The 19,464-nt window shown below is 31.8% G+C and overlaps 1 protein-coding gene across 3 annotated transcripts in view; it reads left to right on the plus strand.

The window, feature by feature from the left end:
- Positions 1-19,464, plus strand: part of LOC118188783 (MSL complex subunit 3-like) — a 136,407-nt gene that overhangs the window by 92,393 nt on the left and 24,550 nt on the right. For all 3 annotated transcript variants that reach the window (XM_085817821.1, XM_085817825.1, XM_085817826.1), the window contains 2 exons: positions 7,407-7,684; positions 7,768-8,301. In XM_085817821.1, coding sequence (XP_085673947.1) covers positions 7,407-7,684; positions 7,768-8,301 — 812 coding nt within the window. The remainder of the gene's footprint in view (positions 1-7,406; positions 7,685-7,767; positions 8,302-19,464) is intronic.

Here is a 19,464-nt window from a genome sequence, read left to right on the forward strand (position 1 = left end):
ACTCTAGACATATAATTTCTTGTTCAGTTATTAAGTTCCATTGTTCAAGTCCTGTAATTGCTGTGTCGAGATTTCCGAATAACTTGTCAATCAAAATGTTTTCTCTTTCAGTAACCTCTCTGTTACTTTCTTCACTATCAGTAGCTGTATTTTCTGGATTTAGAACCATACCACAGATTTCGCCATCCGTTAATTGATTGATGATTGGGGCATTCTCATCGCAATGAAAAACTTCTGTTTAACTTCCCTATATTCTGCCGCCTGGTGTGGCCATGTGAGCTCTGGCGCTGGTTCTGGCTTTATGTGAATAACAAATCAGTTATTCTTAATTCAAATAGCACTAAATATAATCGTTTGTCCTATGAGTATCATTAACAAAATCTATTTTTAGCATAAGAAAAGAAATTTCTGTTAAATCTCTCCTTATCAACATTTTAGCGCATTAAACTTAAATCTGTAATCGGATAATACTCTTTTATTTGGCATGAGTCATCACTCAAGTTGTCATTGTTGATAAACATGCGGCGATGAAAGCAAAATACAATAAATAATGATTCGCGATTTCGGCATCGAGGATATAAAATATTAGTTGGTGTAAAATCAACAAATGTTTCGGTTTGAGATTATGCCAAGCAGATACGCAGCTATGGAGTCAAGTTACTAATCACACAAATTTATGCTAAAATAATTATTTCTTCAATAATGAGATATTTTATTTAGTGCCAAACTGAGATTAAGAATCGGTATTTTCGACATATTTTTTTATGATGGGGAAAAAAGTGTAATGCGCATGCGTAAAGCATACCTCTTCCCTTCAAAAAACCCCTAAAAAAGTGGTTGGTGATGGCTTTGAGGTCCGGATTTTAGATCATTCCAGATATTGGATGTCCGGATCTCGGACTTTGTACTGTGTATAGACGAGGGCTATTTTTTTTTCAACCTCCGATGGGCTATAAAGAAAAAACGGGTGAATATACAAAAAAGATTTTATTACCAAAAGTAATGTACAATATAGGTTACTTCTCTACATAATCACCTTGACGATTGAGGCATTTGTCATATCTGTGAACAAGTTTTGCAAAACCCTCTTTATAAAATGCCCCCCCCCCAATGATTGGAAGTGAGTTGTGATGGTTTCTTTCAGCTCCACGTCGTTTTGGAAGCTCTTCCCGCCAAGCCATTGCTTCAGTTCAGGGAACAGATGAAACTCACTTGGCGTTAGGTCAGGACTATATGGTGGATGTTCGAAAGTGTCCCATTGAAATTGCTGATGGAGCCGTTGGGTTACACGAGCGCTGTGAGGACGGGCATTGTCGTGGATCAGAACAATTCCAGAAGTCAGCATGCCTCTTTGTTTGTTTTGAATAGCTCTCCATAAGCGTCGCAAAGTTTCACAATATGAATCTGCATTAATTGTTGTTTTGGCTGCATAAACTTTACAAGCAACACACCATTTTGGTCCCAAAAAACAGGTGCCATAACCTTACGGTTGTTAAAGGTTTGTTTGAATTTTGTGGGTCTCTTTGGAGAATTTGTGTGCATCCACAGTTGTGATTGTCGTTTCGTTTTGGGCGTGTCATATTGAACCCATGTCTCATAACCTGTCACAATTGATTTCAAAAACTCTTCTCCGTCAGTATTGTAATGGTCAAGAAACTCAAACGCTGCAACCATTCGGTGAGTTTTGTGGTCGTCAGTCAACATCTTGGGGATCCAGCGAGCACAAACTTTTCTGTAGCGCAACTCTTCAGAAACGATAGAGTACAGGGAAGATCTTGAAACTTCTAGAAATTTCATCGATAATTCACTTATGGTGAACCTTCGTTATTTGCTTAACTGCTTGGTCAACTCGTTGAACAATCTCGTCTGTAGCGACAGACTGGCGTCCTTGATCCCCTTCATCATGCACGTCAGTTCGGTCATTTTTAAACTTTCGACACCATTCACGAACAACGCCATCACTCATAAAGCTGTTTCCATACACTGGACACATTCTTCGATGAATTTCCGCTGCACTGTTCCTTTCTGCCTGCAAGAAACGAATAACAGCTCGCAATACTTGGCGGGAGAATCAATAGCGACAGCCATGTTTACATGACTGCAACTCAACAGAAAATGGCGTGTTGAATACGCCAGTGACAGAGCGTGTGGAGGGGGAGATGCGCAGTTGCCTACTACGCACACCAACCACCTGCCGCATACCTGACCATCATACTGTGCTATCGGAGGTTAAAAAAAAAAAATCTACGTATATATAGTAAAAAATGTATATTTTCAGTATACATTTCTTATTATATATATAGATTTCTTATTATATATATATATACATTATATATATATGCAATACTTAATTTTACTAATGCCTTGCATGTAATGCCCCTTTTAGGTGCAAAACATCTCTCCCTTCTCAACTGCAGAGTTTCTTCTAACAGTATCATGAATTTTGTCAAGTTAGAAGAACCATCTACTTCAGGAAAAGATGTAACTGCTAATTCAACATCAATAAGTGTAGAAAATAATAAAATCAATTCTTTTCTTTTCAAATCTGAAGTTACAGATGCAGAAATATTGTGGGCTAAAGTGCATCAAAAGCCACTATTCTTTTAAATCGTGTGATGATATTGGGCCGTTATTCACTAAAATGTTCCCGGATAGTTCCATTGCAAAACAGTTTTCATGTGGTGAAAAGAAATGTGCTTATATCTGTCATTTTGGTCTTGGCCCTTATTTTAAAACTTTGTTACTAAAGCATTGTAAAAATGCTGAGTTTTTTACATTACTATTTGATGAGACTCTTAATCTGACAAATCAAAAGAAGCAACTAGATATTCATATGAGGTACTGGCATCACGAAAATGAGGTCAGAACTCAGTACCTTACTTCTGCATTTAAAGGGCATGCAACAAGTGAAATTATTTTATCCAAATTTTATGAATGTGTTGAAAAACTAGACTTGTCAAAACTCTTACAAATATCGATGGATGGTCCTGCAGTCAACTGGAAGTTTTATGATTTATTGCAACAGCACTTTACAAAGGAATATAACATTCAATGCTTGACATTAGGGACATGTGGTTACACATTCTTAACAATGCTTTCAAGCATGGGATGTGATCCACTGGCTGGGACATTCAATCATTCTTATCCTCCTTATATTGGATTTTTAAAGATTCTCCTGCAAGATGTGAAGATGTTTTAAGTATATCTGGCTTAAAAAAGCTTCCTGTGAAGTTCTTTTACCGATGGTTGCAAAATGTCCCAGCAGTTGAAAGAGCCATTGAAATATGGGATGACTTGCTACTGTACATTAAAAAAGTTGAAATGGGGAAGTTTAAAAAAAAATTCATCGAAATCCTTCTCAAATATTTTGGAGGCAACTAAAGATAAAACATTTCGTACAAAATTAATTTTTTTTTCCTCTCTGTCGAAAATATTATTGCCTTTCCTTGAATATTATCAAAGTGATATACTTACACTTATTCCCTTTTTTGCTGAAGATATCTTAAAACTTGTAAATGATTGCCTTCAGCACTTTAAAATTTGAAACTAGAATATTCAAAAATAAGAAAAGCAGAAAATCTGTATAAATTAAATTTTAATGATCCAAATTGTTATAATGATAAAAGTAAAGTTTATTTGGGATTCATTGCTGAGCAGTTAATGAATGATAAATGCCGCAAGAAGGACATTTCACAAGCTGAAAGTTTTGCATTGAAACAAGAAGGTCAACAATGTGTCCAATAAATTATTCTCTTATTTGAAATGCATCTTGTATAGACCCACGGTTGATGGCTAAAAGTCCAGAAAAAGCCCAGAATAAAATGAAAATAGTTCTAACAGTATTAATGCGGAATAAGCGTGTTTTACAAGATGATTGTGATGAAATTCGGCTGCAGTTTGGAGAGTTTCTAGACAAAGTAGTTGAGACAAATTTACATGAATTTTCTACTTTTGATCCTCAAAATCTTTCTCTTGACACATTTCTCATTTCTTATTTTCATGATTTTCAGTATTCAAAAGTATGGAAAATAGTGAAAATGATTCTTATCTTGTCATATACACAGGCCTCTGTGGAAAGGGGCTTCTCTGTAAATGAAGCAATTGAAATTGAAAATTTAAGTGACTCATCATACATTTTTCAACGCACAGTATTTGATTACATAAAATTTTCTGGAGGTATTCTTAATATCGAAATTAATAAAGAAATGAGATCAGCAGCAGCTTCTGCAAGGTCTAAATATATGCAGTATTTAGAAGAACAAAAATCTTTAACTAAATCTGAAAATTCAAAGAGGAAAAGAAATATTATTGAGGAAGAAATTGATTATATGAAGCAGAAGAAAAAAATTCTTCAAAGAGACATTGAAGATATTAATGAAGAAGTAGATGCTTTAGAAGATGAAGTCGAGACCAGCAGGAACATTGATTTGTTTATCAAAGCAAATGAACTTAGAAGAATAGTTAAAGAAAAGGAAATAGACATAAATAAATTAGATGTTAAAATATCTGAAAAAATTTCAGATTTAAAAAAAGTATAAATGTTTTGTATCTTTTATTGTATAGTTTATTATTCTAGTGTCTTTCAAAAAACCAAGGAAATAAATTGTATGTTTACAAATCTGTTATTTTAATGTGCAAAATATTCTTTGATAACATTGTGATTATAATAGTAGTTGACTGTGTTTAAATAAATATCAAATAAGTTAAATAATAATCATGTAAATCTCTAAAATATCTGTGACTGTTATTAGTGCAAAATGCACTTATACATGTTTTTTAAGAAACTATGTTCCTAATTTAATGTTATCAACTTCATAGCTTGTAGGGAGTTAGTTTAATTTTCAAAATTGTTTTATGTTAAGTATTAAATTGAATTTAATACTAGTGCATAATACACACTTCTGTTACTTTCTTAAAGTGAAATTACAAGCATGAAGTCTGTTGTATGGATAATTGCTTTTTTTTTTTTTTTTTTTTTTTTTTTTTTTTTTTTTTTTTTTGATAGCTCCTTAATTTTTTCTTTGATGGTCCTTAAAAGTCCTGAAAAGTCCTTAATTTTCACGTAAGGAAATGTGTACGAACCCTGACTTGAATCCAGTGATTGTATTTAATGTTATTGTTAAATTGACTAAGTCTGCTAGTAGAATTTACAATATCATGTCATGTAGATGTAGATCTCATTTCTTGATTCGCACTGGTTTTCGAACGAAATTTGAGACCAACAGCCGAAAACCAGGCTTATTATCTTCCACATAGTATTTTTCGAATCAGCCAGTGCACTTTGCAAGGTTTTCCAAGAAAAAGGAACAGCAATTTCTATTGAACAACGATTTTATTAGAAGTTGTCTATTGGTACAATGTAAAATTTTACCTTTAACGAAAGAACACATAATCCAAAGAATTGAAAATGTAAGTGAAATTATAAAACTTTAGTCATATACATATTTTATAACTTTTGTGATGTAAAATAGCTTAATGTTAACAAAACTTCAGAATAATTGTCATAATTTTTCCATTCGAATTGATAAAAACACAAACGTGATTGAAGTATCTATGAACTTATCATTTACCTTGAATGTTCTGTCACCTTCTTTATTTTAATTCCTTTTCTACTCTTTTATTAATTTTTAATAAATAATTTCATGAGCAGCTTTTTTGAAAATTTATTCATATTTCATCAGCTGTACTCTGATTAAATGAAGCCTCTGATTGATTCAGTTTGTTCATATATGGAATGTTTTTTAACACATAGAGGGACTTGTCATTCCAAATACTATATTTAAAAAATTTTAAAGAAACAATTACATGCCACTTTATATATGCCACTTAGTACTTCCAATTTTAAGACTTGCTACTCAGTTTTTGGTACTTCCCTTTTAAAGTGGCTAATATATTTAGTCACTGAAATTTGCAAACTTATTCTTGTGACTGTAACTTGCAAATTTTAGGTGTCACCAAAAGCTTATGCTTTAACAAGGGAATACAAGTTTTTATTACAATGCATGCTTTAACCGTTTGACTGCTACGCGGCGCAAAAGCACTGCGTTCATTTGTCTCGAAACTGCGACGCAGTGCTTTTATGCTGCGAGTTTCAGTGTGTCTTTTTTGCTCCATCATCAAGTCAAAATATAATTATAATAAAATATAAGTCAATAGACAACATCAAGTCAAAACATCTCCCGCAGTTTTCGTACATTCTTGTAAGAATTGCTTAACAGTCAAACGCTTAAACTGTATATGCAGGTGAAATTTAAAGCAGTTTTTTACCATTCTACAAATGTGTTGTGACCATGGGTGACATTGCACTGTGCTTTCTTTTAAAATTAAGGCATGTTTAGAATTTTCCAGTCAGTTTTAGCTAAGAAAACTGTTTTTTAATTTTTTTTTTTTTTTTTTTTTTTTTTTTTTTTTTTTTTAAATCCAACTACTTGCAGTCTCTTTGGTTATCATAAAATACAAACAAGTATGCACAGATTCGATAGAGGAATAGCAACTAGCAATGAATTAGTTACTATTTTGTTTGAGCTCACATAAACAAAAACAAAAACAAAAAAAGTATTGTAAAATGAAATTTATTGAAAAATTTTAATTAGAAGCTATAAGTATACTTTGCATAACAGTTATAAGTTGTAAGGCCTTTAGCACTAGGCAAAAAAAAAAAAAAAAAAAAAAAAAAAAAAATCCCCCTTCGTTTGGCATAGATTCTTAATAAAACTATATCAGTTTTGAGGGTAACCAAGCACAAATCCCATCTTCAGAAGCTCACTTTTTTTTCAGCCCAAAAGGGCTGTTAAGCTAAACATAATTTTGTGTTGCCCACCAATACTTCATTTCACTTCTCATTCAAGTCTCTAGTTATGTAGCAGAATGTAAGACATTTGTTTTTAAAATTTATTCTGTCTGTTATTGATTAACAAACCTAACTGAGCTATTTAAAATCCGTAAAGGCAATTCTTAAGAGTGTTATTTTTTTGCTTGTCAATGTGATTCATTTAAACAAAAAATGCATTTAATTCATGCCATATCTAATTAAATATTTTTATAGAATTTTATTATATATATTTTTAATTTTCAAATAGAGAGAAGATATTTAATGTTCCCATGTTAGGTTAAGTATATATTCACTATCATCTAACATCCTATAAAATGTTTCACTGTGCTACCTGGACCATCTCTATTGATAATCTCATCTCAGATGAACCATATTAAACTTTAAAAAAGCCCTTTTGGTCAGTCGTTAAAATCTGACCTCTCTCAATAATTTCCCCCCTACCCAATTTAAAATTTTACATTGGTGTATTTCTCTTCCATTTGAAGTAATCAGGCTAAGTTTTAAAGTGTTATATTCATTATAATTGTGTTACAATACTTAATTCATTCTTGCTTTTTAAATTCTTTTATTTTAGAGATGCAATTAAGATTGAACAGAAACCATCAATAAAGTCAGAAAATGATGATAATAATATTGTATCTGATAATTCACTTGTTACAAATAAAGATCTAACATCTAAAACTGAATTAGAATGTTCTGTTCAGAATCGACCTCAAAGAGCTAGATTGAGCTTGAGACATCAACCAGCAAAAGGTAGCCAGTCTCCAAAAGCAGAAGTAAATGGAAATCTGGATCTCAGACCTCAAATTCAGTTGACAACAGACAAGGAAAAATCTCTCAAGAAGCCAACTAGTATGTGTTTATGAAGTGAATTCATTTATGTGTGCAAAGTTGAAGTATAAAATTCGTAATTCGTCCTTTATTTATTTATTTAGGAGGAAGACCAAAGAACTCTTGCACAAGAATATTAAGATCAAGTGATAAGCAGAAGCCTGCTGCCAATGAAGAAACTAATTCAAATACAGAACCGCCAGTTCAAATTAAAACAGACTGTTCTTCTGCCCAGTCTGAATCGGAACCAGTACTGGAGCCCACAAATCCTCTACGAATAACGAGAAAATCGATACAGAATTCTCCCCCACAAATATCTAATTCTACATTTATATCACCGGCAGTACGGCCTACTACAAGTGAGAAAACTGTATCAAATTGTTCAACATCAGGTCATCGTTATAGCCAAGCCCCTCCATCATTGTCATTAGCATCTAATTGCATCAGTTCGTCTAACTCATCTACTCATTCAACTATGTCTAGTCCTATTTTAGAAGACCAGCAGTATCATTTAATTAATAATTCTGGCTTATTGCAAGAAGTATTATCTTGGCGCATGTTACCCCAACAACTTTATGATCAAATACCTGCTGCACCATCTTTAATATATGGAGCTCAGCACCTATTGAGACTTTTTGGTAACTATTGCTTCTCTTCTTTGACATGCATGCACATTGAGCTTATTAATTACTTTATTATTAATGTTGATCAATAGCACAAATGAAAATAAATTTTTTAAAATTTGTGCAGTTTTGAGCTTAAAAAATCCTAGTTAAACTCATTTGAGTGTGCTAGTTATGAAAATTATTATTCACTGTGTTTAAAAATACTACTTTGTTATTGTCACTATGTTTAATAGTAGTCATATAATTTTTTGCTACGTAGTAGACTGAATGTTCCCAAATATGCAAAATTTACTTTTCTTTTTTTAATATACGTCTATGTATATTAAAAAATTATATTTCAAAATATACTTAAAGGAAGTGCTTTTTTTCCTTTGGTAATATTTTTTAACTCTAAGAATTTCTTGCATTCATCAGCAAATGATTCTGTGGTTGCTGATTTCAGTATTATTACTTTCTTGTGCAAAATAAAGGAAGTATTATAATCATGAAAGATTCTGGGTATCATATTTCAGCAAAAATATCCATTTTGATCTCTATCGAATGCAATTTAACGATATTTTTACATGACATAACTCTAACTGCTATCCAGGATTCATTCAAGAATTTTTGTGAAAACTCAAGTTTTGAGTCTTTCAAAAGCTCAACAAATTTATCTTGGATAAATCATTTTGAAAAACAGCAGTAAAATCAGAGTTTTGTTTGGTTAAAAATATTATTATTTCATATTTTAATGACAATAATTTAAACTTTTGTCCCCTTGATATTCATCTTAAATCTGTGTGTATACACTGGTGTGCAAAAATTAAGGACGAGACAGTTTTTTCAATATAACTTTGTACAAAAGCTTTCCAAATCAACACATTTAATATTGTAAAATCCCCAATACGTAAGGACATGAGTAATGTAAGCAACACTTACTAAATCAGAGGAAGAGAAATCAGAGGGATCAAAAGAAGCTTTATTGAAAAAGTAGCATGGAGCGCAATGCGACTGAAGGCCGAAACATCCCTGTGATGGGTGTCCAGCAAGAAACATCCGGTCTTTAATAGGGGATATGATCTCCCCTGACTGCTAGGCAGGTTTCACAGCGTCTGCCCATGCTGAGAATGAGGATGTCAATGAGTTGTTGAGGCATTGCTGCCCATTCGTCTTGCAGAGCCAATCGAAGCTCCGGAATTGTTACTGATGGTAAGGTACGAGCTGCCAAGCATCTGCCTAGAAAATCCCATACATGCTCGATGGGATTGAGCTCCGGAGATCGTGCCGGCCAATCCATATGTTCAATATCCTCACTCTCTAAGAGCTGTTTGGCAGCTACTGTGCGATGATATGGTGCATTGTCATCCATGAAAAGGAACTGCGGACCCATAGCGCCTCTAAAAAGACGCACATATGGAAGAAGAATCTCGTTACAATAACGGGTCCCGTTGACTGAACCTGCATCAAAGATGTGAAGGTCTGTATGACTACCAAGCATGATGCCTCCCCAAACGAGAACACCGCCACCTCCATACCTGTCCCTTTCAATGATGTTCGAGGGATGATTACGGCTTCCCCGCTCTCTCCAGATGAGTATGGGATGAGAATCGCTACTCAGACTGAATCTGCTCTCATCTGTAAAGAGTACTCGTCCCCATTCATTGTCTCTCCAATTCCGGTGTTCCCGACACCACAGAGAACGCCTTCTCCGATGGGCAGGCGTTAGAGGTACACACCGTACAGGGCGTCGTGCAAACAGACCACCACCGTGCAATCTTCTGGCCACGGTAAAACGCGATATCAGTCGTTCAGTCGCCTGTGTCGTGTGTCTAGCGATTTCTCCCGCTGTCTGCCGCCTGTTTCTTCTGGCCTGTAAGGCAATATACTGGTCATCTGCGGATGTGATTCCTCGTGGACGACCACTATTAAACCCCCGGATAGCTGTTCCTGTAGTTTGAAATTGTCTCGTCATGAAACGATGCTGTGAGCAATTCCGAACTCTGCAGCCACACTTGTCACACTGCGGCCTTTCTCCAACTTCCCAATGATTCGACCTCGGGTAAAAGCATCCAGATGTCGTCTAACAGATTGATTATTCGCCATTTCTCGCTGAGGCAGCAACTCGGTGTGATTTTAACTGCTATACGGCATGCAATCTCTTTGCCAGAAATACTGATCTTACACCGACAACATGCTTTATACTACTCAGACACTCCCCCATTACGTCTACCTGCATATCTGCGCATGTGCTACCGTACATCACCTTACTTAATCTCCTGATTGGTCTTTCTGTCCGCTCTGCCTCTTCGTTCAGCTGATATGCTAATTTTTCGACTTCGTCCTTAATTTTTGCACACCAGTGTATATCTTATATTTAGAATCCATGTCTGTACAGATATTTGGAGAAGAAAGGGGGGGGACTTTTTTAATAAAGTTCATATTTGACAGCATACCGAAGCATATAATTCAATTCCATTGCTTTTTTTGCTGCAAAGCCTTTCAGTGGATCAGGCAGGGTGTAAAGTTTACACGATCATTACCACTAGCTTTAATAAATTACTTAAAATCAATAATTTCACCCATCATATCTTTTCATACACTAGTGCAATTTTTGCATGTGAAACCTTTATTAAAATAATAATGTCAACTTTACTCTGTATGTCTTCTCCTCTTGTAGGTCCTTTGAATTCTTCATTGATGCTTTCTTTATAAACGTATCTGATATATACTAACAAGTGAGCTATTTCTAAAATATCGGTTGTTTCACCCAACTAAATTGTTAAATTTTGGTCATTCTCAAAGTCCAGTAATAAGGTGCCCAAATTGGTCATTGCTAATTTCAGAAATTTTATTGATGACAGTATTATTTGACAAAAGAATTTCTGAATTCCGTTATCATGTTTAGTTCTGTGAAGTATTTCTACCATTTCAATAGCAACAGGTAACACAAGATCTTCAATAATATGTGGCCTTTTTATTTTTGGTGGTGAGATAGGAAACTTTGTGTGATGCAAGTAAATACTTGTTTTATGTTTAACAGTCATAAATTTCTCAAGATTTTGCTTTGCTTTTTTGAAGATTTCAACAGTCCAAAATACTCCTTTGGTTTATTAATATGAAGGAAGCTTAGATTCAAGGTACCTTTTTAATTTTGATGGTTTCATGCACTCTACAGCCAAAACAGTATTGTGGATTAAACAAATAGGTACTTCTTTGGCATAGCAGTTGTTGAATATAAAGCCAAAGTGAAGAAATATCTCAATATATTTCCTTTTTCACATCTTAAATGCCTCCTTCTGATCGCTGGCCCTATTTGAAGAGACTTTGTAGCATTGCCATCTGCATCATTATCTTTACCACTCAAGTTCAGCCATTTATTCATTGGTAAAAAATATTTTTTATCCTAAAATATAAATAAAATAACATCTATCATAATTATTATTTAAATAAATACCAACCATAATAAAATAAAACAGTAAAATACTAGTCTGTATTGTTCTTTTGATGTATACTTATTATATTAAAGCAGAAATTATTGAATATACCAGAAAAGTATTATCACTATACTAGCCCTGTAATACCAGTTTTATGCTTGATACACCTGTGGGACACAGGACATTAAGTACTGGGCGTTAGCAGCATATTTTGATTTTGAAATAACGTACAAGCTGAAAGTGCAATTTCACTCTGCTATTATTGTGTTATTAGTGTGTTATTAGTTAGTGATATTATTCAATATATATATGTATCCATGGTTCACTTTGACCAGTATTTCTATTTTATAAATGTGCTGTACACAGAATGTAATATATTAAAGATAATGAAAAGATTCTAACTATTTTTATTTTTTTTTTAATTTATGTATTTAAATTGGGATTGTGATCGACAATTTAAGAAATGCTGATTTATAATAAATTCTTTTGCGTTTGTTCTTCATAGCTGCCAGTATGTCTTTAAATATCTTGAAAAAGGAAAGAAAGTTTTTAAAGAAGTTCTGTTTATAATTGTTATGATATAATTGTTTATAACTGTTCTTTTTATTTTCTGCTTGCATTTTTTAAGACTATGTTTGTTTCATATAGTTTTTTTTTGGGGGGGGGCTAGGTTTACTACAATTAAATTTTCATTGATAAATAAAATTTTAAGGTTGCACCTTAAATTAAGAAAATCTTAGAAGAAGCTTTATGATAACCTTAAGAAATTGATCAATGGGATGAAATTAACAAAAAAGTGACAAAATTAATATTGTAATTATTAAAATGAGTGTGTCTTAGTGATTATCACTAAGAACAAGTGTTCTTATCACTTGTTCTTAGTGATAAGAATCATGTTTAGGAACATGGATCATGTCTTGAGTAACTGAATTTGACTAGCAGTAAAGAACTTAAAGATACAGTAGTAAATTTTGATTTTATATATAAACAAATAATTTAAAAAGTATTTAAAAAGTAGTAATATAACGCTTCTTTTTTTTTTTTTTTTTTTTTTTTTTTTTTACATAACTTTAGGAACAGTGAAACTAGAAATGGACAGTAATGTCATATATGCTTACTTTTATAATTTTTTTCATAATTTTTAAGAAAACTGCTTAATTTTGTAATCTTAAATGTGAAATTCATTTTTTACAAATTTTGCTATTTTTGTGAAGAATCTAAAGATTATGCTAGTTTGGCGATTTGTAACCAAATCTTATTGATTAAAGTGCTTAAATGCTTTCTCTTTATTATATCGAAAACAAGTTGTTCCCTTTTTGGGAGTAGTTTCTTTTACTGTGCTTACTAAGTTTGGCAGCTTATCAGTGTTTGACAATTTTCAGATCAATTTATTTTTAATTTGTTAATTTAGGAAGTTATTAATTTAATACTAATGTATTAATTTTTTAAATAACATTAAAATAAAATATTTCCTCTATTACATTTTAACATGTTTATAACCAACATTTTAGTGATGTGTTATTTTGATTCGGAAACTTAAAAAAAGTCAATTAATATTTCAAAGCAGAACTTTTGATACATTTCAACCAAAAAAAAGTGTTAAAATTAATTTCATTTATTTGGTTTTCCAATTATTTTATAAGAATTTTTTTTCTGTGTAATTTTTCCCAAAATATAATACAGATTTGCATCAGTTTTTTATTAAAAATTTATTGCAGCTTTTTTCTGAATTTTGTTTTTAAAACCTTTTGATTTTTACTCTTGCTAAGTTGGCAAAATATAATGTTATAAATAAAAGTCTACCTTATAAGTTATTATATAAAATGCCTCAAAAATAAAGAGTGAATAACAGCAGCTGTGAGGTTTCATGCATTTTATAAATCAGTATATGAATGCAAACGTAAATTTACAATCATGTACTGCAGGGTTTGTTCAATCTTTAAAAGTCCTTACATTTTTTGGAAATAGTTTTTGGTCCTTAATTTTGGCCAAAACTGAACAGAGGTCCTTAATTTTACTAGTCTGACACTTCTGTTTGTTTTTTCACACCTGCCATTTTAATAGCAGTTGAATTCTTTTCTACTTCTTAATATGAAATGATGGATTATTGAGTTTTATCCATGAGGCTCTGCCTCGATTGAAATATAAGCATTTTTAAATAATTTCTTTTTTATAAATGAGGAGTTCATAATATTAGATCAGAAACAACATTCCTCTATTTTGGTATTTGAGTTCTTTTATTATGCAGCAATAAATTTAGTAACCTATCAACATATTGAAAATTTCAAGATCAGTTTGTATTTAAAATTTTTCATTCAGCAATTTGCGAAATTTTGACAAAATGTTATATTTTTTACAAACATAGCAACATTGATGAATATCATAAAAATAATGATAAATAATGTACTAAAACCATGTTTAAGAAATAATATTAAAATAAAGCATTTTTATTTTCTTCTGTAGTATTTTATTTTAAAGTGACATTACTTTCCACTTCAGTGATTTAGGAGCATTTTTATTTTGAAAAATAAACAAGGTAATAAATGGTATAAAGCACAGTTTCCAAAGATATTCTTTAAAAAAAATTCTGCTGTAATTATTTAAAAATTCATTTCATTTGTCTTTTATATTTCATGATAAGAGTTTTTCCCCCATGTAAGAGTTTCAGAATATTTAAATATGTATCAGTTTTCTCTTGAAAATTCACTTAACATTCTTCTCTTTCTTTCTTTCTTTCTTTTTTTTTTTTTTTTTCCTGCTTTTTTGCTCTTAAGAGTTGGTAGGAGTAATTTTTCTTTTTGGATTGTGTAGACCTTGCAAATTGGAAGGGCTATAGGCAAGATTTGTAGACCTACAGTTTCCAGAAAAATGTGACAAAAGGAAAAAGGTCTTCATGGTATTAACATGTAATGGGCGTGTTTTATGGGAAAATTGATGATGAATTTTTTATTTATTGGAGAAATTGTAGAAGAAAATTGAAAACAAATTATTTGAATTTTCTCCTTTTGATCCCAAAAGTCTTTCTCTTAATGTTTTTATCTTCCTTATAATTTTGCATCTTTGAGCTAGGTAGGTACAAGCAAAAAAGCAAAGAAATTGAAAACTGACAATTTATTAAAAGACTCATCATATATGTCAATGTCTACCCTAAATTTTGTTGCTGGTACTTCACTGAATTCTGTCACATTGGCTGTGGTGCCTGCTTTGACCTTATATCATTTCCTACTTATTCTCCAATACTCTTACTATTAAAGAAATAAAATTAGCAGTTTCTTCTACACCTTCTAAGTACAGACAATTCTTTAAAATAACAGAAATCTTTAATTAAATCTGAAAACTCTAAAAAATGAAGAGGAACTTCATTGCAAAAGAAATTGATTTTATAAAGAGAGAGAAAGTTGTTTTTCAAAGTGATATTGTTGAAACATTAGCGAATTAAAAAATGAAGTTTAGATGTGTGAGAACGTTGATTTTTTTATTGAAACAAATAAACTTAGAAAAGATGCTAACGGGGTTCGTACGTTCCTAAGAGTCCTTAAAAGGCCTTTGGTTTTTTTTTAAATCGATTTTTTGTTCCTTAAAAGTCATTAATTTCGGCCAAAATCGGCAGAAGGTTCTTAATTTTAATCATCTCAAATTTCTGTCTGTTTTTAAGACTGCCATTATGAGTGTGAATTAGCATTTTGGAGGAATATTTCTGGCATTTCACTGACAAATATGGTTATCTGTTGAATTGGTGAATGTGTTCATGGGTTATAATTTGCTCCTATTTCTAATATAAATGGTGGGATATTTTTTCATTTTTTTCTAATGAAGAAATCTTAAACAACTTTTAGCTTTTGGGGATGTGAATTCTTTTATTAAACGGTTCTAAATTTTTCGACCTATTAAACTTAAAAAATAATATTAAAATAAAACATTTTTATTTTCCGTTGTCATATTATAAAGTTCCATTTTGGCCACTTACTATACAATATTTTGAATCTGAAAATAAACAAGGTATAATGCTATAAGGCACAATTTACGAAACAGTTCTTAGCAAAAGCAAAATAGTTATGTAATTAATTTAAAATGTCTTCTGTTTATTTTATCATGGTAAGAAATTCAGAATATGCATTTGTTTTCTCTATAAAATTAATTTTACACTTTTTCCCACTGATTTTCTTTTCCAAAATATTTCTTGCTTTCCGCTATTACAGAATTGGTGGGGGTAATTTTTCTTTAGGAGTTTAAACATCGCAGCTTGGAAAGTTTAGAAGGATTTGAAGGCAAGATATCTATCACACTGTTCTAGAACATTACAGAAAAATGTGACAAAATGAAAAATGTCTCTATGGTGTTAACACGTAATGTATGTATTTTACAGAAAGTTTGCAATGAATTTCTTACATTTTGGAGAACATTTGGAAAAACAATGAAAACATAATACAGTACAATGTCTGTAATCCGGACGTCCATAATCTGGAATGATCTATAATCCGGACCTCAAAGCTACAAATTTTATGCGCATGCGTAAACGCATAATGTGTTTACGCATGCACGTTTAATGTATAACGGATGGTATAAGCTAGGCTAAAATTATCTAAAGCATTTCAGTTAATGTTGCAAATTGCGCTGTTCCTTAATCTCCTAATTGGATCCGGCTTATTATTTTTTGTAGACTGTTAGAACTAATGTTGCAGATTGCACTGTTCCTTAATCTTCTAATTGGATCCGGCTTATTATTTTTTTGCAAACTGTTAGAACAGTTTTATAAAAATTAAGCTTGAACTTTCGATTATATCAAAAAGAGTTTCCAATTCTAGAGCTGCCAAAGGATCTACAAAGCGAAAGCATGTTTCAATGTCCATTAAACAAAAAGTGGAATTGCTGCAAAAAATGGATAAAGGCCTATCCATCTCAAAATTATGCGAGAAGTATAGCATTGGAAAGTCCACTATATATGACACAAAAAAAAGGAACTTTTTGAATTTTTTGTGGAAGCTTCTTAAACAACTTACATTGAAAGAAATGTTTAATGAAGTAAACAAATAAATATTAACCTTTTTTTTTTTTTTTTTTTTTTTTGTAAGTTTTAATACCCTTTAGATCATAATTGTTATTTATTTCAAAAATTACAATTTCATATTTTTAATTGTATAATTTCTGCATGCCATCTTACCAGATTTAAATTGATGATCTATAATTTCGGAATCGCCAAAGTGTCCAGATTATGGACCTGTGTACTGTATTTGAATGTTTTACTTACGGTACTAGACTATTTTTCTTAACATGTTTATCTTTATTTTCCCTACTTTTCGCTAGACACAAGCATAGAAAATATCAAAAATGCTTCTAATCTAATCACATGGACAGGTATTGTAGAAAGGAATTTTTTTATTAATAAAGAAATTGAAAATTGACAATTTAAAAGATTCATCTAATATGTCTTAATGCATTATACATAAACAGGGCTGGTGCTGTGCATTTTCCATGTGATGCAATCTCTCTGGATCCTAAATTCTGTTACCTAGTGCCTTTCTAAATTTTGCTTACAATGCCTGCTCTAAATTCTAAAAGTTTTGCTATTTCTAGGTTTTGTTGCTCGGTGTGTCACTTAGTTCTAAAAATTATGGCACATGAGCTCTGTAACATACCCTTACCATATGTATTTCGTATTTCTTCCGAATGTTCATATTACTAGGGAAATGAAATTAGCTGCTTTTTCGATACATTCTAAATGTATTTAGTTTTTTTTAGAGCAACAGAAATCCAGAAATTCTAAAAGGAAACAATGCATAAAGAGAAAGAAAATTATTCTTCAAAGATATGTTCAATTATTATTATGTAAATTACTCTGTTGTTTATAATTTCAGCCTTTACTATAATTTCCCATTTCTATTTCCTCGTTATAATGCAAACCACGTAGAGAGTTTTTGGGTGTAAGACAAAGTGTGTTTCTGACTTCCGCTTGCTCGCTGCATTAGTTCCTGCCAGCTCTGATAATTTGTAATTATTTGACTTTGCATTATCGCTGCTGACATTTGAATTTGGTATGATGATAGAATTACTGAGTCAGCTTTAAATTAAAATTAAATTGTATAGTCTTTGACCACTAGTCCACATTTTTAGTTTGAATTTGACTCTTCTTGTTTAATTACATCACCATGAGCTGCAATTGTTTTTCTTAGCAGAAGAACATGCCTTTATGTTCTAAGTTCTTTCTAATACTTATTTAAACCTTTCTCTGAATTTGTAGTTACTTTCAGATATAGTGATAATTTGCTTCAGTCTGTGTGTGGGGGAGGGTGCATCATTTTACTTTTACCAGATCAAGTGAACCCTCATAGATATTTTGGGCAGAGGTTGATAAGTTAGAAGATAAAGCACACAAGAAACTAGTGAGAACATTGATTTGCATATTGAGACAAATTTCTAATTCTTAGATAAGATGCTTAAAGAGAAGGAAATTGATATAAATTAGTAAAAATGCCTGGGAAGTGAAGCCTTAAATTAAAAAGACACATAAATATTTTGTTCAGTGTTGTTGCTACAAAACATAAACATTTAGTATCTAATGTGTAATTATCCTAATATCGTTTAAGAATCAATGTCGTAAATTTTAAACTGTGAAATTTTATTAGATTGTGATTTTAATAGGGCTTTTTTAACATATATTGTTAAAAAATAAATGAAATTTAATAGTAGCCATGTAAATCCATAATGACTAAGGTTATCTAACTACCTAATTTATTATCTGCAAACTAACTGCTTACCTATAAATTTATCTCCGTATATTAAAGCGAGTTATTGCCTTTCATGAAACCTTACCGTGGTCACAAGATAAAACACAAAAATGTAAAAATTCATGTGAAACTTATTCTTTGCATCTAGTGAGACTTAAAATAACGCAAAACAACTTATCACCTCTGGTGCTTTAGTGGCTTATTGGAACCTACCTAATATTATTTCTCTTATTTCTTTTTTAATGGATATTTTTTAGAAATAAAAGAAATTGTGATTGTAACCATTTAACTCTGTTATGACTGAGGGTATCTAACTATGTAATTATTTGTAAATAACTGCCATTAGAAGTTATCTACATATTAAGGTGAGCTATATTCTTTCTTTAATCCTTATTGTGAAAGTGGGCCCACCAGCGGTCAAGCAGTCAAGTCGCTGAACATATCTGGTTCGGTCTGAGATTTGAATGCTGGGAACTGGCTGGCTGCATGGGCGTTTTCATGGTTTCCCTTGTGTAATGTGTATATGAGCGAGTTTTCCTTAGAAAGTCCTCCCCTTAGAGAAATAGTCCTTGATGCTTTGCCGTAATCGCATAAACCAAAACCTTATGAGTGCAAAAATGTAAAAACTAACATAAAACTTTATTCCTTACAGCTGATGGGACTTGCAGTAATACAAAATAACCTATCATTGTTAATGCTTCAGTGACTTACTGGAACTTTATATTAAGTACTGTATATTAACTGGGTTACAACTCTACACAAAGCAGGGTCAGACACTAACTGAATCAGACAAAATGCTTAACCAACCGTACCAATGCCAGGTTTTCGTGCCAGTTTTGATCAGCAGCTCTCTGTCTCTAAGCAAGCAGCTGTGGTGGCAACAGACTTGTGTCGTGAGTCATGCTGATTATTATTTTACTTCATGATTCAATTTATGCCACTTGACATAAAATTTGCATATATCTCTGAACAGAGTGAATATATGATGAAATGAGCCATAAAAGAAAGAATAAGTATAAAGTTAACTATTAGTAAAT

This window comes from Stegodyphus dumicola, chromosome 1 (assembly GCF_044657685.1).
Source record: "Stegodyphus dumicola isolate Sdum_Otavi_A_Nest chromosome 1, ASM4465768v1".
NCBI classification, from domain to species: Eukaryota; Metazoa; Arthropoda; class Arachnida; order Araneae; family Eresidae; genus Stegodyphus; species Stegodyphus dumicola.